Here is a 24,685-nt window from a genome sequence, read left to right as displayed (position 1 = left end):
AACAGCGTTCAGCATTCCCGGCAGAATTAAGCCCAGAATTGCCCATAACCTGTCCAAATGTGTCCAGGAAGCAGATATTGGACCCGAAAGGCTGGCACCATACTTCTTGCTGCTGGCAGAAGCTCCAGACCTGGGGTCATGGTTTATGCAGGAAGAAATCCAGCACTTCTGTTTAGTCAGCAGCTTTGCTGCGTGATGCGTGCTTCACGCCAAACTGAAGAGAAGCCCTCAACACGCCCTGCATTCCTGTAAAGCTGTGCTCTCCCCATTACACCCAGTCCTCGTCCCGCAATCGCCGCTCCACGCAGACAGCGAATTTCCCGCCTCCCCCGTTGGGCGGTTACCCGTGTTGAAGCAAAGAAATGGTTCTTGAAGAGCAACGGGGAGGGAAGCAGCGTACGGCCTCTCAGCGAAGCTGTGCCTTGACTGATTTATTGCTGTATATCAGGTCACCATCAGACCCCTGCTTTCCCAGAGCTGCTCGTCGTGCGCTCCTTGGCTCTGGCACACCACAGCCGCCTGCTGAAATGCTTCTGCCTGGCTAAATCAGTCACTTTGACATTGGTTGCTTTCAGAAACACACCCAAAGGTACAAGCAGTGTTAATTTTTTCAAAACAGAGAACAAAGAACACAGCTGGACCAAGTTCTAGGGTGTTTCTCTCATGACTGGTTTTAAAGGGTTGATCTTTGGTTCTCCCTGTCCAAGACTTTGAAACAACACAGTCTGAGCTGCTTTGACACGGCTCGGTGCATTCACTGCCATTTTTTCTTTCAGTCACAAGTTCTCAGAATTAGAAAATGAAACCAAGAAACGATCATGTCGTTAGAAGCAGAGACAGAACGTTCTGTTAGCTGAACTGATGAGAGACTGGATATGACGCTGTGGACCCTTAACCAAGGGCTACGTTATTGCCACTTTACCCAAGCTTATAAGCCCCTGGAGGGTCTCGTCGGTGCATTGCTGGCAGAGAAGTGCCTGAGCAACAAATCTGAAAGATGACAAGAAGCGGAAAACACCAGACACAGGAGACCAGAGGTTTCAGTATGTGGCCAAGATGCCCATTACCGGGAAACTCTCCCGAGCCACAGCACCGTGCTGGTGCTCCCACTGCTTCCAGTCTTCCTCCAGTCAGGACTCCCCCGTTGCCTGCGTGCTCTGGATCCGCCGCTTGTTCTCAGCCAGCAAAACACGCACCTTTCCTGCACAGAGAGACAGCTTTAACCAGGGTATCTATGTGTGAAATAGCAAACCCCGTCCGAGAAGAGGACCGGCAGCTCAAGACTGAACTTTGTTAAAAGGCTGCTTACCTGTCATATGGTTAGAAACTGGTCTTCTGCTCATTTGCTACCTGTACTTCTCTGATTTTGGACAACACACTGCTGATCAAAGTTGCTCTTTTGCGCACACGTTCTACATTAGCTTGCTTGTTATGATTGATAATGACTTTGGTCGTACGACTGTGAAGCAAGAGGGAAAATATATCAGCCTGGGGTCATCAAAGTGATGATTAGTTGCCCATCATGGTCCCCCCTTAAAAATTACCTTCTGTTAAGGCCGATGAAGGCAAACGATAAGGCTTGGCTCTCTCTACAGCCAACTTCCTTTGAACTCTGGGAAGGCTCTTGCCGTACTGGTGTGACAGGGAATGTCTGGCAACTGCTCTCTCTCTCAAGCGAGGATCACGATCATTCTGATGAATGAAAAGCGTAAATCAGAAAGTGAACTAATTCCAAGAAGATTAAGTGGCAAAGTGACAAATTCAGTGACACTGCTGTTTACAAACTTTAAAAAAAAAAAAAAAACTTAAAGCAGGTCGCAGTCTATAGGGCCTTTACATGGATTTTACAAATTCATACAAAAATCACCGACTGCAGCCCAGCTTACCCCAATAGTCCATTTTGCATTCGAGTTCTCTTCCACGAAAGATAGTTTAGGTTCCTTTGCTCGTAGAGGGGGAGTAACTGATTGTCTTGGAGATGCACAGGGACTTGCTGGGCATGCGGTGCGAAGCCTGGATTTCAGAATAGACTTCGGTGTAAAGCCAGGAAAGGCAGAAGCAGACGTGGCCAAAACTTTAGCTCTCTATGAAAAGAAATATGAACGACGTGTTTGTATAAAATGCGCCCTTTCTCTTTTGGACATCCCATTGACACAAACTCCTAAATACTTACAGAAGTGGAAATCTGAATTGTATATGAGTGTCTCCTCACCCAGAAATATTATACAGCCTCTCCTCCCTGGCTATATAGCAGTGTTGGGAAACATAATTTCAGCAACAATACAGCCATTAGCACTGGATAAATATTTGTCATACAAATAGCTGGTGTAAGAATGACAACTTTTACCTGGGAACCATCTTTGTGTATTAGTGTCTGTAGAGTATCTCAGTGAAACTGTATGTTCAGTGCGGAGCAGCTGTTAAGAAAGCTATGAGGCTGCCGGTGTACATCAAACAGAAGAATAATACAGACATTAAAACGACCATGTATCATACTGTTTGTGACGTTATTCTTTTTTACGGCATTTGCCATTTGGTAGTTTTGATTGTGGCACCCTGTCGCGTTAAAGGGGGGTAAGGGGAGTCTGAGAAGTGGCAAAAGGAGAGCCCTCCCGTTGAGTCACGAGGTTCAGAGGAGACCCCCTTGCTTTCTAAACTCTCTCTCAGAGGAGAGTCTAGGTGCGGCTGGATCAACTCCTAGTCCCAGACTTGGTCAACAGTTTATGTCTAAATGGTTAAGTGTGCAGCCACTTCTCAGATTCAACTTGCCTGCCAGAGCCCCTCCAAGGACTTTCACTGAAACAGTTTTGCAAAGTTGAAACAATAGGTGATTTATTCAAGCGATAGTTATCACAGATTCAGAATTGCTGTTGATAAATGCACTGTCTACAAAAGTTGAGCTCAAAGTAATAGTTTAGCGCTTTAGTTAACAATGTGTTCCCGGGGCTATGTCTGACAAAGTCAGAGGAGCGACTCTTAGCAAAAAGGCGTCCTTTCTTGGGGGGGGAAGATAGGTTCAGGCCCGTCGACCTGTCCGTCAGGTGAAGTTCTCGCTTGGCTCCTGCTCCCAAAGAGAGTTTTCAAGTGCCAATTTTTATATGTTTGGAAATCTTTTTGCGAGGTGGGACTAAGTCAATTATTGTGTATCGATTGGCTCTTGGCATGGAACGTCGTGTCGTCAGAAGCGGGACTCAGCCGTGTGACACGCCTTCGGAGCGGGCATCTTGGTATGTGCATCCGGGGGCCATAGACTTGTGTGAGTCTAAGTGATGTAGCTAACCATTTCCACTTGGATTACGGGGGCTTCATTCTGCTCCCTGTCTTGCAGCTCAGGGTGCTGGGTACTCCTGAGGCACAGAAGGCATTAAGTACCTCAGCCTTTTCCTCATCCTTTGTCACTATGTTTCTCCCCGCATCCCCTAACGGATCCTCAGCCCTCCTTCTGTTGCTAATGCGTTTATAGAAATATTTTTGATTGTCTTTTACAGCAGTAGCCAGATTAAGTTCTAATCGGGCTTTGGCCCTTTTAATTTGCTCCCTGCATAACCTCATGCCATCCTTGTAGTCCTCCTGAGTGGCCTACCCCTTCTTCCAAAGGTCATAAACTCTCCTTTTTTTTCCTGAGTTCCAGACAAAGCTCGCTGTTCAGCCAGGCCACTGCTTCCCTGCCAGCTCATCTTTCGGCACATGGGGACAGCCTGCTCCTGTGCCTTTCAGACTTTCTTCTTGAAGAATGTCCAGCCTTCCTGCATCCCTTTGCCCTGCAGGACTGCCTCCCAAGGGACTCTCTCAACCAGTGTCCTAAACAGGTCAAAGTCCGCCCTCCAGAAGTCCACTGTAGCAGTTCTGCTGACACCCCTCCTAACTTCTCCAAGAATTGAAAACTCCATCATTTCACGATCACTATGCCCAAGACGGCTTCCAACCATCATATCACCCACAAGTCCTTCTCTGCTCACAAACAACAGGTCCATCAGTGCTCCTTCCCTAGCTGTCAGGTTCCACCATTCTGTAGTCTTCAAAGCTGCATCCATACATAAATTAACATACATAAAAATAATCCATAGTCTAAAAGACTGCACATCAGAACAGTACTTCCATGTCCACTGTTAAAAGAATAGTTTTTTTGAATTTATTTTGACAGATTGAAGCTTTATAAGGACATTTACTCCATAACCTCAGATTATTAAAGAAATTATTACTCAAAAATATGGTTTGTAACTAAGATTTCTGTACACTTTTGTACCTTGTTCAGACTACTGCGTGAGCTTTACCATCAGGTTTTCAGTGCTGTGATATGCAGCCTTCCAGTATTGCAGACAAGAACTACTTCAACTAGAGTAGCATTCCTAGTAACCTTATGGCAATCATTTTGGCTCAAATTTCAAAGTATGTGGGTAATATCCCTTTAAATTTGAGATCTTATTCTAAGCATCACACCCTCTCTACGCTTCATTTTTGCTGACAACAAACTGTAAAAAATAGTGAAACGTCTGAGGTGTGATCGAGTTTTATGAACTAAGGAGCAGCTTTCCCAAAGTTTAAGACAAATACAAAGAAATATTGCACAGCCACAAAGACAACTGTTTACAGTCTGACTTCAGCCTAGTACAACTTAACCGTGAATGTGAGGAATGACCAGGTTGTATCATCAGCCCAGTTCTTTGTGCCAGAAGGTCCAACATCATTTATAAAACTGGAAGTAGTTTGTTTTAAATTTTGGCTTGTTATAGAAATTCTACGCAAACTTTTACAAAGCTTCAAAAGCTTTTGGCTTTACTTCTGAGGGTCAGCAACTCTTGTAAACCAACAGCATAATTTCTAAGCAATACAGGCCACTCAACCCACTATTCCCTCAAAAAGCCGTCAGACATTAAGCACACCGTGAATTACACATTTGTATTGAACATTCCTAAAATAAGCTGTATTTACATATTATATAAATGTAAGAACTCTTAATATAAAATAGAGAACTGCAGTGACTAAGGAAATCACACTCCATATGGAGTTACTTATTGAGACCATTTGTTTATGAAATTTTACAATAATTTATATAAATTATCTCTTACAAATTACATTTTTTTTCTTTTTATTAATCCACACAATTTTGATGACTTTACAAACAGTCGTGTACATTATAAAGTTCAGAAACAGATAGAGCATCTTCCGGCGCACAACTGGCTTTGGAAAATTAGACAGTCTTTTTTTGTTCTTCCGTAGAGTCTTCTCTGCCATGTCTGCATCTTCTTTCTGTTTGCTTTTTGTTCCATCCACTGGACTTCCAATTTTAATGGAAGACAAATGTTATTTCCGTTGAGTGGAGGTGACCAAGAACCTTATTTTCTTGTGGTTCTGTAAAGAAAGGGAAGTATCAAACTGATTTTTTAGTACCAACAGTATTTAGTAGAGGAAAAAAAACCCCGTGGAATAACAAAATCACTGCCAAAGAATTATTTATGGGCTTCTTTGTACATATCAAATTGGTTTGTTAGTACCAAGAGTATTTAGTAGAGAACAACAAAACCCCCGTGGAATAACAAAATCAATGCCAAAGAAGTATTTCTGGGCTTCTTTGTACATATGGTCAAGGCAAAAAAGGTACATAAATAAGCTTCCTTTTTCATTCCTTACCAGACTGTCCCAAGCATTCTCAGTCACTATTCCTACGGGCTTTTAGAGCCCCCTCTCCCAGCTTTCAAGAGGCAAACACCCTCAAACAGTGCTCCACAAGGAACCAGAAAACATGTCCGGAAACAAGAAGCTCTCTCTACCCATTCTCTGACCCCCTCCTGCCTTCTATGGGGAACTAAAGACCGTAGGAGCTTGGTTTCATCAGGCGGAATAAGACAATACAAGGGCACGCCATCCTTGGAAAAAGCAGTACCCACTTGCCCTTTTCTGCCCCCTCCCTCTTCTGTTTCCATCAGAAAACTAAACCGTTAAGTGGGGAAACAGGTCTCTATCAGACCAGCAAGCTCGACAGGCTTGTAAAGTCAGAGCAGAACTGCACAGCCAAGTGAGGAAGTTAGGTGGCTAACAGCCAAATCACTACCACAATAAAGGAACGCACAGAAGTGTTCAAAAAGAATTTCGTACTTGCTTGCTTTCTTCTTTTTTGATTTTGCAGTTCTACCTCGCTTCAATTTTTGCTTTCCCACAGACTCCATAGATTTGGAATCCTCTTCCTCTTTAGTTGGAAGCTCCTATGTTAAGGAAACAGAAACGTCACTCATCCACAAGTTCTGACATTTCTACAAAATACAACGGCACCTTTCTTACATGAAGAAGTCATGCCAAAGTTATTTCCCAAAGCACTACAGTTTCTCTCCACAGAAAACAAACCTTCCATCTCAACTTACTCTACCATCCTAAAAGTTCAAATTCTGAAATGAGCAGAAAACGCATCAAGTAAGTTGAAAGAAAGCCACTGTGTCTTTTGTGAAAGGCAAAGCCGTAGTTCTTAATTCTTGACTAACACAGACACAAAACTTCCTTTTATAGCTAGTTTTCATGAAAGAAAATAAATTCTTTAGCTGATTACTTTAGAGCTCCCTTTTTAGTTATACTTCCAAGGAAAAAGGCAAGGCATTGCAAAGTATGGTTTCCAAAAGCAGTACCGAGCAAAAATCAAGAACATGAGACAACTAGAGCTTTTACTTACCGGTTCCTTCACAATTCGGGAAACGCTAGGTACATTTGTTCTCCTTGACTTCAAAAGACGGGGTGAAAAGACAAACTGAACAGACAAGTCCGGGTCTAAATCCTTAGGCTGCACAGGATGGGCTGCTTTTCCACCTAAAATGACAACGTATTGTTAACATGCACGTGCAATATACACACAGGACAGCGATGAGAAATGAAAGCTGATCATCAAGAGCACAATAGCTTGCTGAAATAAAAGGTCCAATCATGTTTATAAACGCTTGGTGTGGAGGTATTTCTCCCCCATAACTGCCTCTTGGGATCCATTCTTTTCAAGTAAATTGTGAAACAGAAGTAAGCCACTGGAGTGATTTTTACCTGCACTTACATGATCAAAGCTCTTCTGCTCAAGAGGCAGCAACAGTCCCCACACATCTCAAAAACATTTTTTGATCATGTACTCAAATAAAAAGAATCCTACGAGCAGTAACTTCACCTACAAAGTACATGCCCATGAAAAACAATCACATAATTAAACAGCTCTATAGTTTGTTGTAAGATGCAGCTCATCTTAACTTACAAACCAAGCAGAATTTGGAAGCATGCCTCCTTTATCTCTCTGTTGGGATGGCAATCACATACTAACAGATAACCTCCAGTTTTCAAAACTGACAGAAATCATGGTCATGAAGAAAAACCAGCTCAAAATTCCATTCACTCTACTCAGATGAGACTCATCCTCTGCTTCCGTCGCAGCTAGCCAGCCAGTCACGTAGAGTTAGGGAAAAAGCTGAATTGCCTCTTACAAATTTTTTATGTTGCATGGCTACATTCTTTACAATACTTAAAGCCAACCCCACAGTCTGTTTTCTGTGGCTTACAAAAAAACGCATTGTGCCCCACTTTGCATATAAACATAGTGCCCCTACCTTTACACTTCTTTCTCATCTTTGTCAGAGGAGGAGAGATTTCCACCTTCCCACATGAACGGAAGCCATCCTGAGCAGAGACGGCTTCTGTGTCTGCCGCCAAGAGATTTTGTGCCCTCTTCCTAGCATTTCTTCTAGGAGTGACAGGAAGCGTCACTTCGGGTTGAGGAAGCGCTGATTTAGACAGACGCAGGTCAGCATTTTCTGACACTTCTGATGAACTCGGTGGTCTTCTTCTGCCTCTTTTAGATGGCACAGGTAAAAGGAACTTGTCCCTAGGCTGCATCTCTTCATCCTTGACAGCAGTTTCAGTAAAGTGTGTTAGGTATCTGGAAATATCTTGACACTGAAATTAACTCATAACTGGGAGTTCTGTTTATGTTAATGAGGAACAAACAGTAAAGGACCTAAGCACCTAAATCATTCTGACAATGAGTTTGCTTCCCTCAGCATTTTCTCCTTTGGCAAATGCCACCCAAGTTCGACAAGCTGCACTCCCCAACATAGCTTATTATCTTTAGCGTTAAAACTATTTCTTTTTTAAGTCAAATAAGAAATGTTCAAGTTCTAGTAAACCAAATGAATGCACGGTTATTTTCAAAAATAGTTCAGGCCCTTTTCTTGTACTACTACAGCTCTCAGAGGCCCAGATCTTGGCAGCTTCTACTCTGTGTGATCGAGGTACAGAAAACGCACAGCAGAAAAACATAAAAAAAAAAAAAAAAAAGAAAATCTGCCCTTACGTAATGAGGTTTGAACTTGTGTTAAGCAGCTAAAAAATCTCAGATGGTTTTGTGTTTTTTTCTAACTATCGGTAAGACAGGACTGTCCTCAATTGGCAAAGTGTTTTCATTTTTGTAGAAGATGGGAAAATAGTTCACTTACCCTACTTTCCTCTGTTGTAGGAAGATTGTTAGAAGCAGTTGTTTCTTCCTGGGGAAAAGGAACATTTCCTTCAACTTCAGCTGCTCCTCGATTACGTTCTTCAGATGAACGCACACACTTCCCCTTAAGGCCATTTTCTGAAGAGGACATTTTGGACTCCTGGTGGTTTGTTTCACTTCATCAACAGAACGAGAAAAATTCATCATCAAGCTGCACAACAAACCTCGAGGAGCTCTACCGATTACTTGCTCACTGTGAAATCTTCAAGTTTCAAAACAGAAAGAACTAAGAACAATTAGGAAGTCCTTTACCAGCATATCTACCTCCAAGTTGTGGCTCCCTTTATGCAATGAATCAAGGGCTTCACATTCTTCCCAGCTATCCAACACTACATAACAACATAACAACAGAGCTCTCTTAAAGAACAATCTGTTATTAGTCTTCTGTAGACAGAGAGCAATTGCTACGTTGGAGGTTGTGAACGAACTCAACAAAAGTCTGTCCCAGTATTTGTTACCACTTGAAATCAATGATGATTTCGTTACGATCCTTCTCTGTCTTTACCACTAAGCAGCTGCAGCTTTTAAAATATCTGGTGAGAAAGCTGCTTCCCTTTCCATAAACAAACAGGTCCTAATTGAGCATGCACAGAAAACAGAATTTAAGGTCGAGTTTCTTTCACCGTACCACCTGTAGGAAAATCATCAGACAACTACGAGGCTCTTTTCCGCTCTTTAAAATTCTGCCTATTTCGAACTGCAAAAGGGCAGAAACGAGGCAGAAACTGGGCAGGAAGTGGTATAAGGTTGCTATTTGATCACACAGTCCAGCCTGTCAAAATTCATACACCAACAGCTGGAGGGTAATCATAGGTTTAGTTGCAGCTAGCTGAAATTCGGTAAACTCAGTCACCACAATGCAAATACATGTATTTGCATCAATTCGATTATCACAGCAGAAAAAGTCTCTCTCGACACATATTACTTATGACGTCTTGATTCTTAAGTGTCATATATTGTATGTGCAAAAAAAAGCCAAACAAAGCTTTATTCAGGTGCACCTGCCCTCCAAAACACTAACCTAATTCAAAAGGATTTTTCTCTCTCTCTCCAAACATGTAGCTCAAGACTGAACTGTGTTAAAAGGCGGCTTACCTATCACAGTGCGAGAACCTGGTTTTCTGCTCATTTCCTACCAGTACTTCTCTGATTTTGGACAGCATGTTCCTGATCAAAGTTACCACTGAATGCGGTTTTCCTCCATTGTCTTGTTTTGTTATGGTTGATAAAGGCTTTGGTTGTACGACTGTAAAGCAAGAGGGAAAATATATCAGCCTGGGGTCATCCAAGTGATGGTTAGTTGCCCATCATGGTCCCCCCTAAAAATTACCTTCTGTTAAGGCCGATGAAGGCAAACGATAAGACTTGGCTCTCTCTACAGCCAGCTTCCTTTGAACTCTGGGAAGGATCTTGCCGTACTGGTCTGACAGGGAATGTCTGGCACCTGCTGTCTCTCTCAAGCAAGGATCATGATCATTCTGGTGAAGCAAAAGCGCAAAGCAAAAAGTTAACTAATTCCAGGAATTTCATTGCACAGAACTAACTGTGCTATTTCTAAGTAGTGAAGAAATGTCCTCAACAGGTATAGTGGAACACGTCCACTGCACAGAACGGCAGCAGGTTCTCTAAGAGGAGCCAATGGGGCCAATGCAGCACAAGGCAAAGGCGACAGAGGTGAAGGCCTGCTTTGAGGGGCTGCAGAAAAGCCTACCGATGAAGGAAACATGAGGGGAAGCGGTGATGAAATTGTCAGGTAGAGCTGACAATAGTTTATCACAGCCCACTTCCTTGGAAGCCAATGATCACATAAGCTGCAGCAAGCTCCTGTTTGCAATAGCTCGCATCCATCCGAGACACCCACATCGTCAGCTACTGCACTGAACTGAACTCTTTGAGAACCTGACGGGGTGGGAGGTTGTTCTGAGGGAAAGATGCTTTCGATTGCGCATGACCAGCACTGACTGCACGCTTCCTTGTGTGGACCTGTGGCACAGAACTAACAGACGGGTCTCTAAAGACAGCTCTGGCAGGGCTGTTCCCAGTCAAACTCCGTGGTTTGGATCTAAGACTACTACTACTTCTGCTAAGTAAAGTCAACACCTGCATTTCAAAGCAACTGGCAAAGAAGATGAAAATCAGATGACCATGTCTCGTAGCCTCTATGGCCCTCTCAGACTAGACGGATGTAGCTCCCCCTTGACTCCCTGATACGCACTCACCTGACTCAAGCTGGATGGCACGACATCCATCGGTGTTGGAGACAGCAAGCCAGGTACAAGGCACTTATTGTAGCTCCCAAGAATGGCTTTGCTTATTGCAGGACCAGATTTCTTTAAAAACTTCAAGGTCTGAAACATCAGTCAAAATACAGGTTAGGACAACCATTTTATTTAATCATGCAGGTTCTGGAGAACCACTAAGAGAAAGAATGTAAGTGTTCACTCACACTTGTCACACTTGTCAGAAAGTTTGCATCAGTAATACGCTTCAGGTTAGCAATCTGAGTAAGCATTACTGCCTAGAGTCTCACACAGTGCAGGCAGCCAAAGTAACAGCTACAGTTTATCGAAGAAAGTCCCTTAACACCAAACATCAGCCCTTGCAATGCTTTATTAAGTATCTCCTAGCTTCTCTGTCAATACGCAGGCCTTTCTTTTTCCCTCAGCATTGGCATAAACTACACTCTAGAAAAGCTAAAACTAACACACAACTTGAAATCACAATTTAGAAGACCCTTTCCATGCTTGTTTGTGCAGAAGCTGATTTATGCCAGAAATACTGGCATAAAACATTACCATTTGCATCAAACCGGAGGCATATAGCTGCAATTATGCGTGCGTATGGGCAGGACGAGCAGACAATGCTCTCTGGCACTGAAAGGAGTGCAATAGAAAACCCAGAAAAGGCACATCTCTTGACATTCTCCAGAAAGACACAGGAAAAGATCACCTCCTTCTGGAAGACGATGCAAGTCACGTGAACAACTCCGGAGCTCAGCAAGCACATCCCATCTGCAGAAACAATGAACGTTTGACAACCTTCCGTACTCTCACTGTTATGTCATGGCCAGTTTACATGTTTGAAATCGCAGCATCTGGAAAGCTAGAACTGAGCACCCATTTGCTTCATCAGATCACTTCCAAACTTGTCCAAAAAAATCATTACTGCTTGAGGAAATTTCATCTCTAGTTCTGTGGAGGTGCTGCGCTTTGAGCTTCAGTTCAAAGTCATTTCATTTTATCACCATCCCCACTTCACAGGCTACATTACAAAAGCACCAAACGCCAAAACTCAGCAGACTCCCAGACAGGTTTCACAATATTAAATACCTTCTCACTACAACATAATCAGAGTTGGCTTGGGGGAGGGGGGGAGGGTTGCTGGATTTTGGTTTGCCTTTTGAGTGACAAACAATGAACATGACAACCACTAAATGGCACCTGACCTCCACTGAAGCTCACCACTATTAAAAGCAGTGAAATACCTACCAAAATTATAGGTGCTTGGACGAAAAAAATGCTCAGGTGGCAGACGAGAAGGTGAAACTCCCCATCTTAGACTCCGCTTGTGTACCAGAACATCCAAAATGAGGTTTGGAGACGTCATGCTTATTACAGGATCCAGTGACCACAGCGCAAAATAGGGGCAGTCATCAAGGAATTCTTCTGGCCTTCAAGAAAGCAGGTGCATAAGCTACACGCCAACTTTCAAACGACTTCTTTGTAGGGGTATGGAAAACAACTCCATAAAAAATCTACCTTAGTGATTCTGGCATTTGAGCACGATACCAGCAATTAATGTCAAACACACACAAATAAGTCGATGGTTTTCCCTGACCAGCCGTATTCACTTGCCAGCTGAAGACTGATACACTGGTTTCAGGAGATATTACTGTAAAAGACAAGACATTGTTTCTTAGAGGTAGAAAATAGGAGATAGCTGATCGTTTTAAAACACCACTTTCTGGCTTGGCTTCGTTCTCTTTTACCACTCGTGAAACACTGCGATTCCTAAGATAAGTTAAATCATGAAATCATTTTGTAATTAAAAAGATTAATGAAAACAAAATTACGGACTAGCAAACATCTCTGTGATAAGTTCCAGTCATACTGCCCCTTTTTCTTGTGCAGACTGCATCGGTTCCAAGCCAAAGCCAACACACAATTATTAGCTGCTGAAGTTTTCCATACATGAAGAGTTGATCAAGAGACCCTTAGCTAGATGACCAGTTTGACAAAACAAAGTATGCTTGGAACACATACATTGCTACTTTTAGAAAGCATACAGATGATTATTGGACACACTTGTATCACTCAGCTGGCATTATGAAGTTCCAGATCTGACTCCATTATGATTTTCAGGATAGCTCCTTGCCAGCATATTCGGAATGAAAGACGACAAGTATCACACAAAAGAAACAGAAAAAACCCAAACTCAACAAACAGGAAATCGGGATCAAGGTTTTCACACAAAACATCCACGATATTGTACTCCTGTTCTCTCGAGAAGCGGAACGGTCTGTCTTCTCTGGGGAGAACGCTTTCTCGAGATGGAAGCACAGCGTGTGGTACATCATTTACCCTAACGGAGTAGGGAAGACGACGACACTTTGCTTGGCAAAACGTTTCTCTGCTCTCTGTTGAATTCATCAGCACCCTTTAGGGATCCTCACCCACTTTCCTGTGTTTCCTTGTGAACTTCTGCACCACTTGCGTTTTCTTAGCCGCTGAAACTGCCTAGCAAGCTATCCATTCTTTTCACCATTCAGAAGACAGCGTCACTGCTAGCCTCAACCCACATCCAACACAAGCTCACGTGTGCCTAGAACTTCACTTCAACAGATTCTGAATAAAAGCTGATTAGAAACCACCAGAAAAGTTGCAGATATTTCTCCACGCCACCTGCTTCATAAAAAGGAGACAGAAAGGGGGTTTTGGTTCTTGTCTTGTTCGGGGCATTTTTGGGGGGTGGCAGAGTGATGGTTGGTTGCTTGGTTGGTTTTAACAAGCCGTTGGAAGGCACTCTCCTCAGAAACATGACACGAGTGGAGAAAATCCAGAGGTGTTTTAATTCGATTTTGACACGCTGTTGATCAAGGATGGCATCACAAAAGAGACGGAAGTTGCCAGTTCAGGACTAAATCAACCCTAATGAACAGAAATAGCCTAGAAACACCATGCAAGTGTCTTCTTTACAACGTCAGGCAGAAGGTAAGGCCAGTAAGGAGAGACAGAAGGTGAAGAATGCAGTCAGAACAAAAGGCTGTGAAAGCCACCACTGCAGCAGGCTCAAAGATATGGTCAGAGCAGAATCAAATTTGTAAACCCAGAGATATGTATTTAATTATTGCAACATAATGAAAGACACCACCAGAGTTTCGACTGTCTATGTGGACAAGGAAATCTATCGCTTTCAAAACTTGCAGGTGTAGGAACCTATTAGATTTAGAGAGGAAAAAATGGACAGGTAGATCATAGAATTATTTAGGCTGGAAAAGACCCTGAAGATCATCGAGCCCTGCCGTAAACCTAACCCTGCCAAGTCCACCACCAGACCACGCCCTTAAGCACCACCTCTACACATCTTTTCAATATCGCCAGGGATGGTGTCTCAACCACTTCCCTGGGCAGCCTGTTCCAATGCTTAAACAGCTTCCTTGCTGCTCTTCTTTGGACACGCTCCAGCAACTCAAGGTCTTTCTTGTAGTGAGGAGCCTAAAGTAAAGCTGTTCTTCAAGGTGAGGCCTCACCGGGGCCCAGTACAGGGGGATGATCCCTACCCTGCTGCTGCTGGCCACACTATTTCTGCTACAAGCAGGGAGGCCGTTGGCCTTCTTGGCCACCTGGGCGCACGGCCAGCTCATACTCACCCGACTCTCAACCAGCACTCCCAGGTCCTTTTCCTCCAGGCAGCTTTCCAGACACTCTGCCCCAAGCCTGAAGCATTACACACGGTTGTTGTGACCTAAGCGCACGACCCGGCACTTGGCTGTGTTGAATCTCATGCAATGGCCTCAGCCTATAGATCCAGCCTGTCCAGACCCCTCTGTAGAGCCTCCCTACCCTCAAGTACATCAACATTCCCACCTACCTTAGTGTCTTCTACAAACTCACTGAGGGTGCACTCGATCCCCTCGTCCAGACAACTGACAGAGATATTAAACAGAACTGGCCCTGATACTGAGCCCTGAGGAACACCACTTGTAACTAGCTGCCCTGTTTGAACAGGGAAAAAAAAAATTCAGGTAGCGTTCCTAAGCAAAGGAGGGAGTTCTCTCATGCTTCAAAGATGACAGCTGGAGGAATAAAACGACTGACCAGCATTATACAGATGACCCCACCATACATCGCTATAGCCTGTCAGCCAGCATACAAGAAAACCTATTTTTTTCCTTTAAAGAAGTCACACACAACTTAAGCACCCGATTTTTCTTTTTCAATAACCCAAACAAGCATGTCTCTACTGATATTTAAGACTTTTGGACTCGGGTACAGAACAGCATTCATTGCTTAGATTCCAAAACCATTTCTTTTAGAATAGCCACACATGGACATCACAACACACCTTCATTAACGCTTTCGTCTCCATTAACGTGGTTGCAAAATTTTTCTACAGTCTGACAGCTGAGTAGCTTGATATTGCTGGTCTGCCCTCTCAAGGGAAGGACTCCATCCGCGAGATCTAAACTGTACTTTTCGCCACAGTATTCCAAACCCTGCGGACAAAATAAAAGAAGAGAGGAAAGGGCCAGTTGAGGTACGAACATACAGTATACTGAAATAGCAAAGAATGCATCTATCTAATAGAACATGTTTACTATATTGTATATTCCCCACGAGCTTACTTCTGATGGCAAAGAGAAACTCCATGTCACCACTTCAAGCAGGGCGGCAACAAACTCAGTGGCAGACGCTCTATTAACACCTCACCCTCCCACCAGAGGAAGGGTGAAGGAGGAAAAGGGAGAGAGACTTACAAATTGAATATGAAAAGTTTTATTAATCACACTACTAATACTGATAGTATTAATAATAGGAGAAATAATGCAAAATTTACAAAACCAATCCTGAATTTCCCAGAGCTGGGAGATCTACGCTGCATGTCTTCATTACAGAACTGACCAAATTAGAGAAGTCATGCCATTACTGCACCTAAAGCTCTGTCGAGAGGTATTACCTATAGGCACACCTCTACACTGAAAACGCATCCCTCTCTAGTAGCTATGAGAACTGCTGACTGATTAACCGTCTTCTTTCAAACCATGTAAGCTCTTACCACCTCCTCCTCTAATCTTGTCAGAGACTAACAGGTGAAATATCCCTCAGCTCCTTCACCAAGCACAGCCAACAGCACCAGGGGAAAACAGAGAGGACGTGCGATGCACACAGACTATGACTTTACCATCACATATTATTACAGAGCCAGCCAACTACTTTGAGATGTACACAAACCCTGGCAGGACTGTGTTACGCCTCTGATACCACCATTTTCTAAGTAAGCATTAACTGAAATACTGGCTTTCCAAATACAGGATTCGTTCAAACTGTCTACCATGCAACGCAGGAATGTGTGTATTGTGGACAAATAGCAGCTCGACAATTCAATGCACTACGTTTAGCAACTGCTGAGATGGTACAAAAAAGGTCTTTGAAAGCAGATCATAAATACACTGTTAGGCTAATCACTTGAGCACAGACTTACAACAGCCTTGAAAGCAACAGTTGACGCTCATTTGTGCCATGTGTTCCACAAGTCCTGTTTGTGACTTATTACTGCGATACAAAGTCAAAGATGCCCTGTTTCATAGCCACAAGTCTGATTCCTGGAATGTAAAGCGCTGCTGTAGTATATTTGGAAGGTGGCTGAAGAACCTGTCTTTTCTCCACAGAGGGCCTGGCTGTTCAGTTCTTCCTTGCAACACCTTGTAAGATTGGTTCCTGGTTCCATCTTCCACAACGCTCCTCACAGGGAAGCAGAAACAGCAGGGGAGTAAAAATATCCCAAATGCAGAGACTGGTGCCTCACACCTCCTAGAAGCCTGGCAATGTATTACTGGTTGCGCAGTCTGCAGAGGGTTGAAAGTCTTCCATTAACCACCCCACCGCTGTCGCCGGTCGCAAACACAAGAACCTCATTTAATCACTTTGGGTGCCTTTCTAGAAGAGCGTCAAGTGGAATTTCTAGCAGACCCACATTTAAAAGCTGCTGAAACATTTCAGCCCTCAGAGGTGAAAACTGACACTCGGCACATCTTGTACAGGAAAGGAAGATGACCAAGGCAAAGAACTGCCAAGTAGGAAAAGGTCCCACATTTTAACATGAAAGTGTCAAGACAGAATAAAATAGCCACGAGAGGAATGGCTATAGGCAACTGGGTTTTTCTTGCAAAGCAGCCCACACTACAATGTCTTGTCTTGGCCACTGCGAAGACTGTACTCACAAAGAACTTTTGAAAGAGGATAAACCAAAGCAGAAGTTCAAAAATGAAACTGAAGAAGTATTAAAGGCACTTCCTCCAATCAACCTGCCACAGGGCTTATAGGGCACTACAAGAGATGCAGAAGTGCACTGCAACGAAAGCCCTTTTACAACTAAAAAGCCAGTCAGGCTGCTCCGTGCCTCCAGAGCACTGTATATTTAGGTCAGAAAAAAAATGCCCATAAAGAGATGACATCCATATTTAGAACCTGTGGAATCACTTGAAGATATTTACACCTTGGTGCCCTGAGAGACAATGCCTTTTAAAGAAACACCGCCTTTTCCAAACACCAAACTTTTCTCTATTCAAAAGCAACATTTACAAATGAGGAAAGACCTGTCCTATATGCGATGACCAAGGTCAAAACTTCATCTCATCCCAAGAAATAAAACAATGCATAGTCCCTAAAAAAACAGAGGACCATGATACAAGAATCACCCCTATTTCGTTCCGTACCTACTGAAACTATGCAAGAGAAAGTATAAAAACAGGAGGAAAGAATTGCTCTGACTGATTTTGGAAGAGTTTCAAGCATACTACTGAATGGAATCAGATGTTACACAGATGCATCTTCAATCTGTTTGACAGCTGAGATATAATGATACCTCCTCTCTATTTTAAACACAACATTTTTGGAGCCGGTTCCAAAAATTTATGTATCCTCTTTGGACCAAGTCATACCACTGTGTGCTGTCTTGACTTCTCTTGCTGGCTTTAAGAGTAGATGTCGTAGGTAACCCAGCCAAAAAGTAGAACGAGCTATCTTTATAGCAACTAAGTTACAGGATCAACACTGAGGAGACATTGCAGGTACATTTCATCTGAAGTCCAGTTAAGCGAGCGCAAAAGAAAAACAAGAATATAAAACAAAAGATATAGGACCGTATTTTAGGAAAGGACAAAGGCCATGCCCAAGACGACTCAGCCAAAGATTATTTTTTCTTGCTAGGCATCTCTGAATTTTAATGGTAAAGATTTGCCCTGACAAGTTAACTGCTGCTCACTTAGAGAAAATGACTCTTTTCGTCTTTTCACATACATGCACGTCTTACCTCATACATGGCTTGTCCTGATACCAAGCGTTTTCTGTCACCAAATGCTAACTGCAACAGATGCAAGCTCACAACATCACCTTCACTGAAAAAGGTATAAACGATGACATTTGATTATAAAGCTGCTTTATAGTCCTCGTTTTCATTTCTTCATAGCAGGCTCTTGCTGAAAAGAAAAACACTGCTTCCCACAACCTGGTAATTGGTCACATTTAGCCACTGAAACATGAAGAAGGCAGTGTTGACACTAACAGCTGCAGGGGCAAATGCTAACCATGCAATTTGAAAGCCTTAACCTCTTGCATGAACTCAACATTATTGGAACTTGCTCTTCACGGTGGAGAGTTCTTGATCAAAACTGCTTTAAAGTCAAACTTTAAAAGATTGTCACTCTACGAATGGCTGAGCTGATTCAATAGCTTGCTGATGCTGAAGGAGAGAGAGATCTTTCTCCTCTTCTTCCTTCCCTTCCCAGCAAGTTCCAGTCCCTCTCTTGCATACACTGAGTCCTTCCACACACTGATTCCATTCATTAGCCCAGCAGGAAACCACTGACTCTTCTGCTGAACGGCGATCTAATGCTATTTTAATACCATGGTGCAAATATCAAACAGATCATGAAACAGTCGTCAAGAAACAAAGGAAAGCCATGAAGAAGGCAAGCACAAACTAATACAGCCACTGTTGCTTTGCCTTCTTCCACAAGGCACAAACTATCAGCTCACCCTTCATGTCTGGTCAATCCTGTAAACATTGCATCGTAACACATTACATACCCGAGAGAATCTCCTGCACAACTAAAGAAACAAAACAAACGCACATGTATCATCTGTATGTGAAGAAACATCTAAAAAAAACCACAACAGTGACTCATAGTAAGTTTGTATTCACCTTTCTTGTGTAGACTGAACAGCCCACAAGTAGCAACGATTGCGAGGATCGTTCTCAGGCTCTTGAAACGTGACAGCATAGACAGGAATCCTTCCTCCTTCAAACTGAGAGTGGTGCCTACATAGTTAAGAAAAAAAAAAAGGAGAAAAAATAGAAAAGGTGACCCTACTGTTTGTAGAATTGTCGAAGCATCTCCTGAGAAAACAGCACCTTACATGCGTATCCTCAACGAACAGACAGTCAGACTTCCATCTCAAACAAGTGAGTCAAGGTAGCTACTACATTTTAGGCAACAGTCAAGAGGTGAGGAAATTACTGCCTATCTAACACAATAACCTGGATTTATGTCCTCCTCTGCCTGAGGATATGCAACATAACTGATCCCTTCAGTTGCCAAGCAAAAAGGTTCTTGCTATTCTTGTAGCGTACATAAATATTGAATTTAAAATGCAACATATCTTCCAAACAAATTTACAACAGCTACAAACAGACCTCTGCACCTCCAGGCATGGCCAAGTGTAAAGGCCTACTTACTCCCTTTTCAATGTTTTCATGTTCCATAGGGACAGGTAGCCATCTGAAAAACCCACAACGAGCTGATTGCTTCTGCTGATGTAGTGCAGGGTTGATATTGCTGATCCTGAAGGATTTTGTAGTTGGAAAGAGAGATGTCTCCCTTCTCCGGTCACAGCTGCTCTTCTCTGTGGAACTTCAGCAGGAATTCTAGTGAAAACTTCTAGATCTATGCACACAGAACCACACAACAAAGGAATGTGTTATGCCATTTACATTGCATGCTAAACACTGACATGACAACACGTAGAATCTCATTCTACCATCCCAGGCAAAATACCCACTGATGCAACACTTCTTTGCCACTTCCATTTTGGACCTCTTCAAAGAGCAGAAGAACTCTCCGATCGGACAGGTATTCTCACTCCTATTTCAAAACCAGGTAAAAGTCTAACCTTCATAGCAAATTCTTCTTGGACTCTGTAAATCAGGAGTTTGGGCCTCCTGATGAAGCTATTTGAAGTTATTCGTCCAAAGGCACGATTTTTGAGAAGTCAGATCTATTTTAAAAAACAAGCCTAAAATTTGCCCCAACTCAATTAACAGAAGCAGCAGAACTTTCCTGAGAAATAGGGCACCTCTGACACAACCGCCTATCAGGCAGCTGCACTGACACACACGGTAAAACTTCTACACCTCACTGGCAAGAATCGTCGTGACGGAGGGATCTTGGCAGCAGGGAGGCGCTTACGGCATTAGAAGGAGTGTTCAGCCACTCCCGTTTTCGTCGGTTCAGGACTGCACGATGACAGCCCACCGTCTGTAACGAGTAGTCGCGAATGGCTGCACGCTCCTGCCTTCAAAGTGGGATGCATATTGTTTATTGCAAAGACACACCTTGTCTTACTGTTAAACGCAAGTTTGAAAACTGCAAGCTTACCCAATGCTTCTAGCTCATTCTGTTTGTAATAGAAATCATCCAAACAAAGGTCAACCAGAAGCAGATGACCAACATCTGTAGCCACTGCTGCCACTCCAGAGAGCCATTGCAGGCTCTGGTGAAGGTGCTGAGAGCTCACCCTGGGTCCTCCGTGACTAGTGATGGGTTCTATAGCAGTTACCTACAGGAAAACTACAAGTTAACAGTGAAGCTCTTTGACAAGCTAAATAGAAATCACTCCAAGGTGAAGGCAGAATTAGCACGTCACAAACAAGAAAGTAAACACAGGATCATAAGACTTCAAAAAGAGCATTGTTTCCCAATCACATCAAAAAGAGAGGGACGGGGGGCAGGAGGCCTGTACAAAAATCTGTTGCTGCCTTCCATTTACTAGATTTCCTGTGGTTATTTCACTGAATTAACTTCAATGCTGCATTCTAGTATTACGGCCTACCAACGTCCATCACCTGCTTAGAAATAACAAACTCCAAGAAAACAGAAAAAATTAGTCATATGCAAGAAACTCGATCATGTTGAAGGGACTGAAGGATAAAAGTAAATCGAGTTCTCCCACTGCTCACAGCCCATCAGCTCTGTGGTACCGTCTATGCCTTCTTTGCCAAATAGCTCTTAGGATGAATCGTGGCTGTACGTCAGACGAGGCAGCGGCTGAGTTGCACGGCAGACGCACCACTTCCATGCGAATGAAACACTTCTGGAAAGTGTTGACGGGAGACAGCGGCTTGGTAAACCGTACACTAGTCCTCACTTAGAATGAAAATAACCACCCGATAAAGTAGAAGCAGTTTTAAATGCACACCAGCACGTCTAGGAATGTGAACAAAAATTTAAAAAGCCAGCCTAAAGCAATGGCAAAGAGAACAGCAGCGTGTTAGGGGAAAAGCCAGCTCCAGCTAAGGGAGACGTGCACACCGCTCTTGAACACGCAAAGCGCTCTGCATGCGGCTTTACGACAAAGCGAAGGCAGACCTGCCAGCACCTGCAACACATCCCAGGACAACACTGACTGCTAGAGCAGAGAGACAAGCACCTGAAGACTCCTGCACTAAAGCCATACAACAAAAGAACACGGGCTATCCTTTCGCCTGCTTACAAAATGCAACAAAACAGAAACAGGGAGTTATAACCACCAACAAAGTTGTACATGAAAAGAAAAGAAAGAAGTGAGCATCACAAGGTAGTGCATGGTTTTATATACACTTCTTTTGCCTCCGCAGCTAGGGAAAAATAACCAAAGTCCTCAGCCCCAAAGGTTTCTCCTCTCCCAGATCCAGCACTTGCTATGGCTACACTCCCTGGCAGTCTGCCACACAATTGACCTTTCCTCTTGCTCACAAGCATTCGAATCTTTAGAAAGACCTATGGTAACTCAGACGACTTGTCTTTGTTTCAGATTTCCTAGAAATCCAATTCAATTTCCAATCTTCTGTGCTACTCCAAGGACTTTCAAACACATTTGGACCGAAAGGCAGTCGTACAGTCACTAGAAATACCCTGTATTAATAGACTAATGGCTTGACACCTTGGCCCAGAGGTACTCGAAGTTAGCGTTAACCTGTACCACTTCGTTGTCCACAGAACACACACCCACACGGAAAACAGTCCCTAAATTCAGGTGCTGATTAAAGCCTTTAAAACAGTCATGACAAACAGTGCAGAAAGTGATGTGAAGAACAGATCTGCATTTGACTTGAAAAAACAATCCGTGTGAAAATCAGAGAAACAGTTGGGCAGATTAAAAATATGTATGATGTTCTGTCTACTTTGGAAGTAAGAGTTAGAGGACAAATTCAGATCATATGGACAGTGGCTAAGTGCAAGTTTTGTTGGCTTGGTTTTTCTTGCGCTTACTCCCACTCACAGTTTCGAAGTTAACAGTCCAGCCAGCAATACCTGTGCTCTGTCTCTGCTGATCTAACTTCTCCAGTAGCAAAAAGAAAGCAACAGACCAAATATGCTTGGAATCAGGAGCAGTCAGGGCATAGGAGCAAAAGACCAGACAAGCTTTGGCTTTATTCCAGAATTCATAACCTTCAGCACACAACTACCGAGTTGTCCCACCAAGGCTTCTTCATAGTTTCTCCTGAACCACTTCTCTGTGGTATAGAAAATCTCCCTCATGCAACTGATGAAAAAGTACGTACCTTTCCTGGAAGAACAACTGCTTTAACCACTCGTGATATTCCAAGGTCGTACAGACAGAGAACACTTCCCTCTGCTTCTTCCAGCCCAATCAGCAGTCCAGTTCTCTTCTGCCAGGAAAACTCCTTTACCGCACGAACAGTGGGAGGCTGCTTCTTCGCCCCCCTGAAACGGTATGCAGAGAGCCGCTCTCCTGTCACAGAGTTCACTACCTCAAGATGAGGACCACGTGCCAGCCATGCTAGCCCATTTCTCCCTGTAAGAGAAACGGAAGCTGACTAAAGCACATTTCCAACGGAAGATTGGAAACAACTGAAAAAATCACAGTCACTGCCCCTTTCCTTCAATAAAAGTACCGCCTTACCGAATCCCGGTCAGTTCTTTCAAATCACCCATTGAAATTCTCAAGCCATACATCTTAAAATCAACAACCTTATTATTTTCCACTTGACTGTCTGGGATAAAGATGACAATACATTGATCTAAACTCTTTCTACCATCTGCAGCTTTGTTTTTTTTCTAGTTTTGCTAGAAGTCATCTAGATGCATATGGGAATACAAGCCTTGCAGTGTACTTCCAGTAGAACAACTCTAAGCCAATCCATTTCTAGTTTATTAATTGTACTTGACGCATGCCTGCTTTGGCAGGGATTTGGGCTTCAGACCTTAGAATGGGCACTGTGTTCGGAAATTTACACTTCTACACGGGATGTTTACACATTCCGTTGTGCTCAACTCCTTCAAGCTCAAAGGAAGTATTAACTCAAGTCCTGCATTTCCAGCCAGGTAGACAGATTCTACCTGGTCTTAAAAGAAGCCAAGACATCCAGACAAGCACCCAGCTCCGCTTTCAGATAGCCTAGAAAGGCAACTACCTCATCTGCTTAGCCACTGTCAGCAGCTCGCACTGCGTACTCATCAGCACCCTAGTAAATACTTTGGAAATACGGCTGCAGCGCTCAACAGCCTTATCCCCTTCCTCCTGTTTCTATTCAGACCAGAAAAGAAAGAGCAAAGGGGTTTGCCTCTGGAACATTACCGTAGAATGATTTCTGCCTGCGATGCTATCATGGTCACAGAGCTTGAGCCGGTGCAAATGAAAACGGCCCCAAACAACACCCGTACTTTTGCGAAAACTGCCTTTTATTTCATCAGAAATTGAGGAGGGCTCACTGACTCTGCGTGTTCACGGAAATTCTTTGAATAGCACAAGACTGGTGCAGGTGCTTGTAATTTCAAAGTTTAACTATACTCAAGTTTTAATATTGGCATTTATAATCGATAAAACACCATTTCTGCTCTCTCTAAACCTGGGGAGTCACCTTAACTGCACCAACCTGACACAGCTGATACTATGACCCGATGCTGCAGGTAACCTCCAGGCAATGACAACTTCATACCAAGACCAAGTTTATGGGAAAACACTCACCTCTAAAAAGCTTCCCACGCAGCACAGAACGTGGGGTGATCTCATCGTCCCCAAGGGCCTGAACAGTCGCCTCTGGAAACTGCAGCAGGCTGCGGGTTACCCGATCTGTTAGGCCTTGCATTCTTCACTGTAAAGAAAGAAAAAAACACAAAAATGGGCTCACAGCAGCCATAAAGGTTTTTGACATTGACAGAAGTTTCATCAGTGTGCAGTCAATGACCTCCTACACAGCTTTTCCTTAAAAGATGGCACTGGGACAGACGCAGGTGCGAAGGGTCTCAGCGCAGCGCACACACGCAGCCTTCCTCGCAGAGGGAGACCGGAGGTAACGAAGCGTTGCCGCGGGACACCAGCCCCACCAATCACACGGCAGAGAGAGCCTTCCAGAACGCTGGAGGTCATCTGGCCCAGCCCCCCTGCTCAAGCAGGGGCACCTAGAGCACGCCTAGACCACGTCCAGGCGGCTTGGGACTGTCTCCTTCCGACACAGACTTTTACAAACAGCAAGCTGACAAGTGGAACTGCAAAAACATTTGCAGCGCGGGCAACACGCCCAGGTGTTTGGTGACTCTCTCCGACCCACTGAAGTATTCTCTCCACCACACAAGCAAAACAATGCCACAGCAGCAAAGCCTTGTCACCATTAGTTCTCTAAAACTGTATCCAACAGCTCTCGAGGTGGAAGACATGGAACTAACAGAAG

The 24,685-nt window shown here is 43.6% G+C and overlaps 1 protein-coding gene across 1 annotated transcript; it reads right to left on the bottom strand.

Moving 5' to 3' along the window:
* Positions 1-1,130: 1,130 nt before the first annotated feature.
* On the bottom strand, positions 1,131-24,103 carry LOC142364518 (protein ELYS-like). Its single transcript, XM_075444138.1, has 20 exons — positions 23,983-24,103; positions 22,556-22,809; positions 20,391-20,571; positions 19,472-19,679; positions 18,938-19,054; positions 18,047-18,131; positions 15,080-15,230; positions 12,274-12,406; positions 12,004-12,185; positions 11,465-11,526; positions 10,735-10,863; positions 9,846-9,993; positions 9,611-9,761; positions 8,457-8,631; positions 7,572-7,866; positions 6,662-6,795; positions 6,039-6,203; positions 1,887-2,084; positions 1,545-1,692; positions 1,131-1,201 (listed from the first exon to the last, which is right to left on the bottom strand). The coding sequence occupies exons 1-20, from the start codon at positions 24,101-24,103 to the stop codon at positions 1,131-1,133; spliced, it is 3,108 nt and encodes a 1,035-aa protein (XP_075300253.1).
* Between the last annotated feature and the right edge of the window lie 582 nt (positions 24,104-24,685).

The sequence above is a fragment of the Opisthocomus hoazin genome, chromosome 2 (genome assembly GCF_030867145.1).
Source record: "Opisthocomus hoazin isolate bOpiHoa1 chromosome 2, bOpiHoa1.hap1, whole genome shotgun sequence".
In the NCBI taxonomy this organism is placed as follows: domain Eukaryota; kingdom Metazoa; phylum Chordata; class Aves; order Opisthocomiformes; family Opisthocomidae; genus Opisthocomus; species Opisthocomus hoazin.
Note: the sequence above shows the minus strand (reverse complement) of the source record. Positions and strands in the feature narration are given on the sequence as shown.

Excerpts from the sequence above, each read along its gene's own strand:
- LOC142364518 (XM_075444138.1), bottom strand. The coding sequence starts at position 24,103 with ATGCAAGGCCTAACAGATCGGGTAACCCGCAGCCTGCTGCAGTTTCCA. Across the intron at positions 10,864-11,464 it reads GCATCGTCTTCCAGAAGGAG|ACCTTGAAGTTTTTAAAGAA; the intron begins GTGATCTTTTCC and ends CTGATGTTTCAG. Across the intron at positions 1,202-1,544 it reads TTCATCGGCCTTAACAGAAG|GAAAGGTGCGTGTTTTGCTG; the intron begins GTAATTTTTAAG and ends CTCTCTGTGCAG.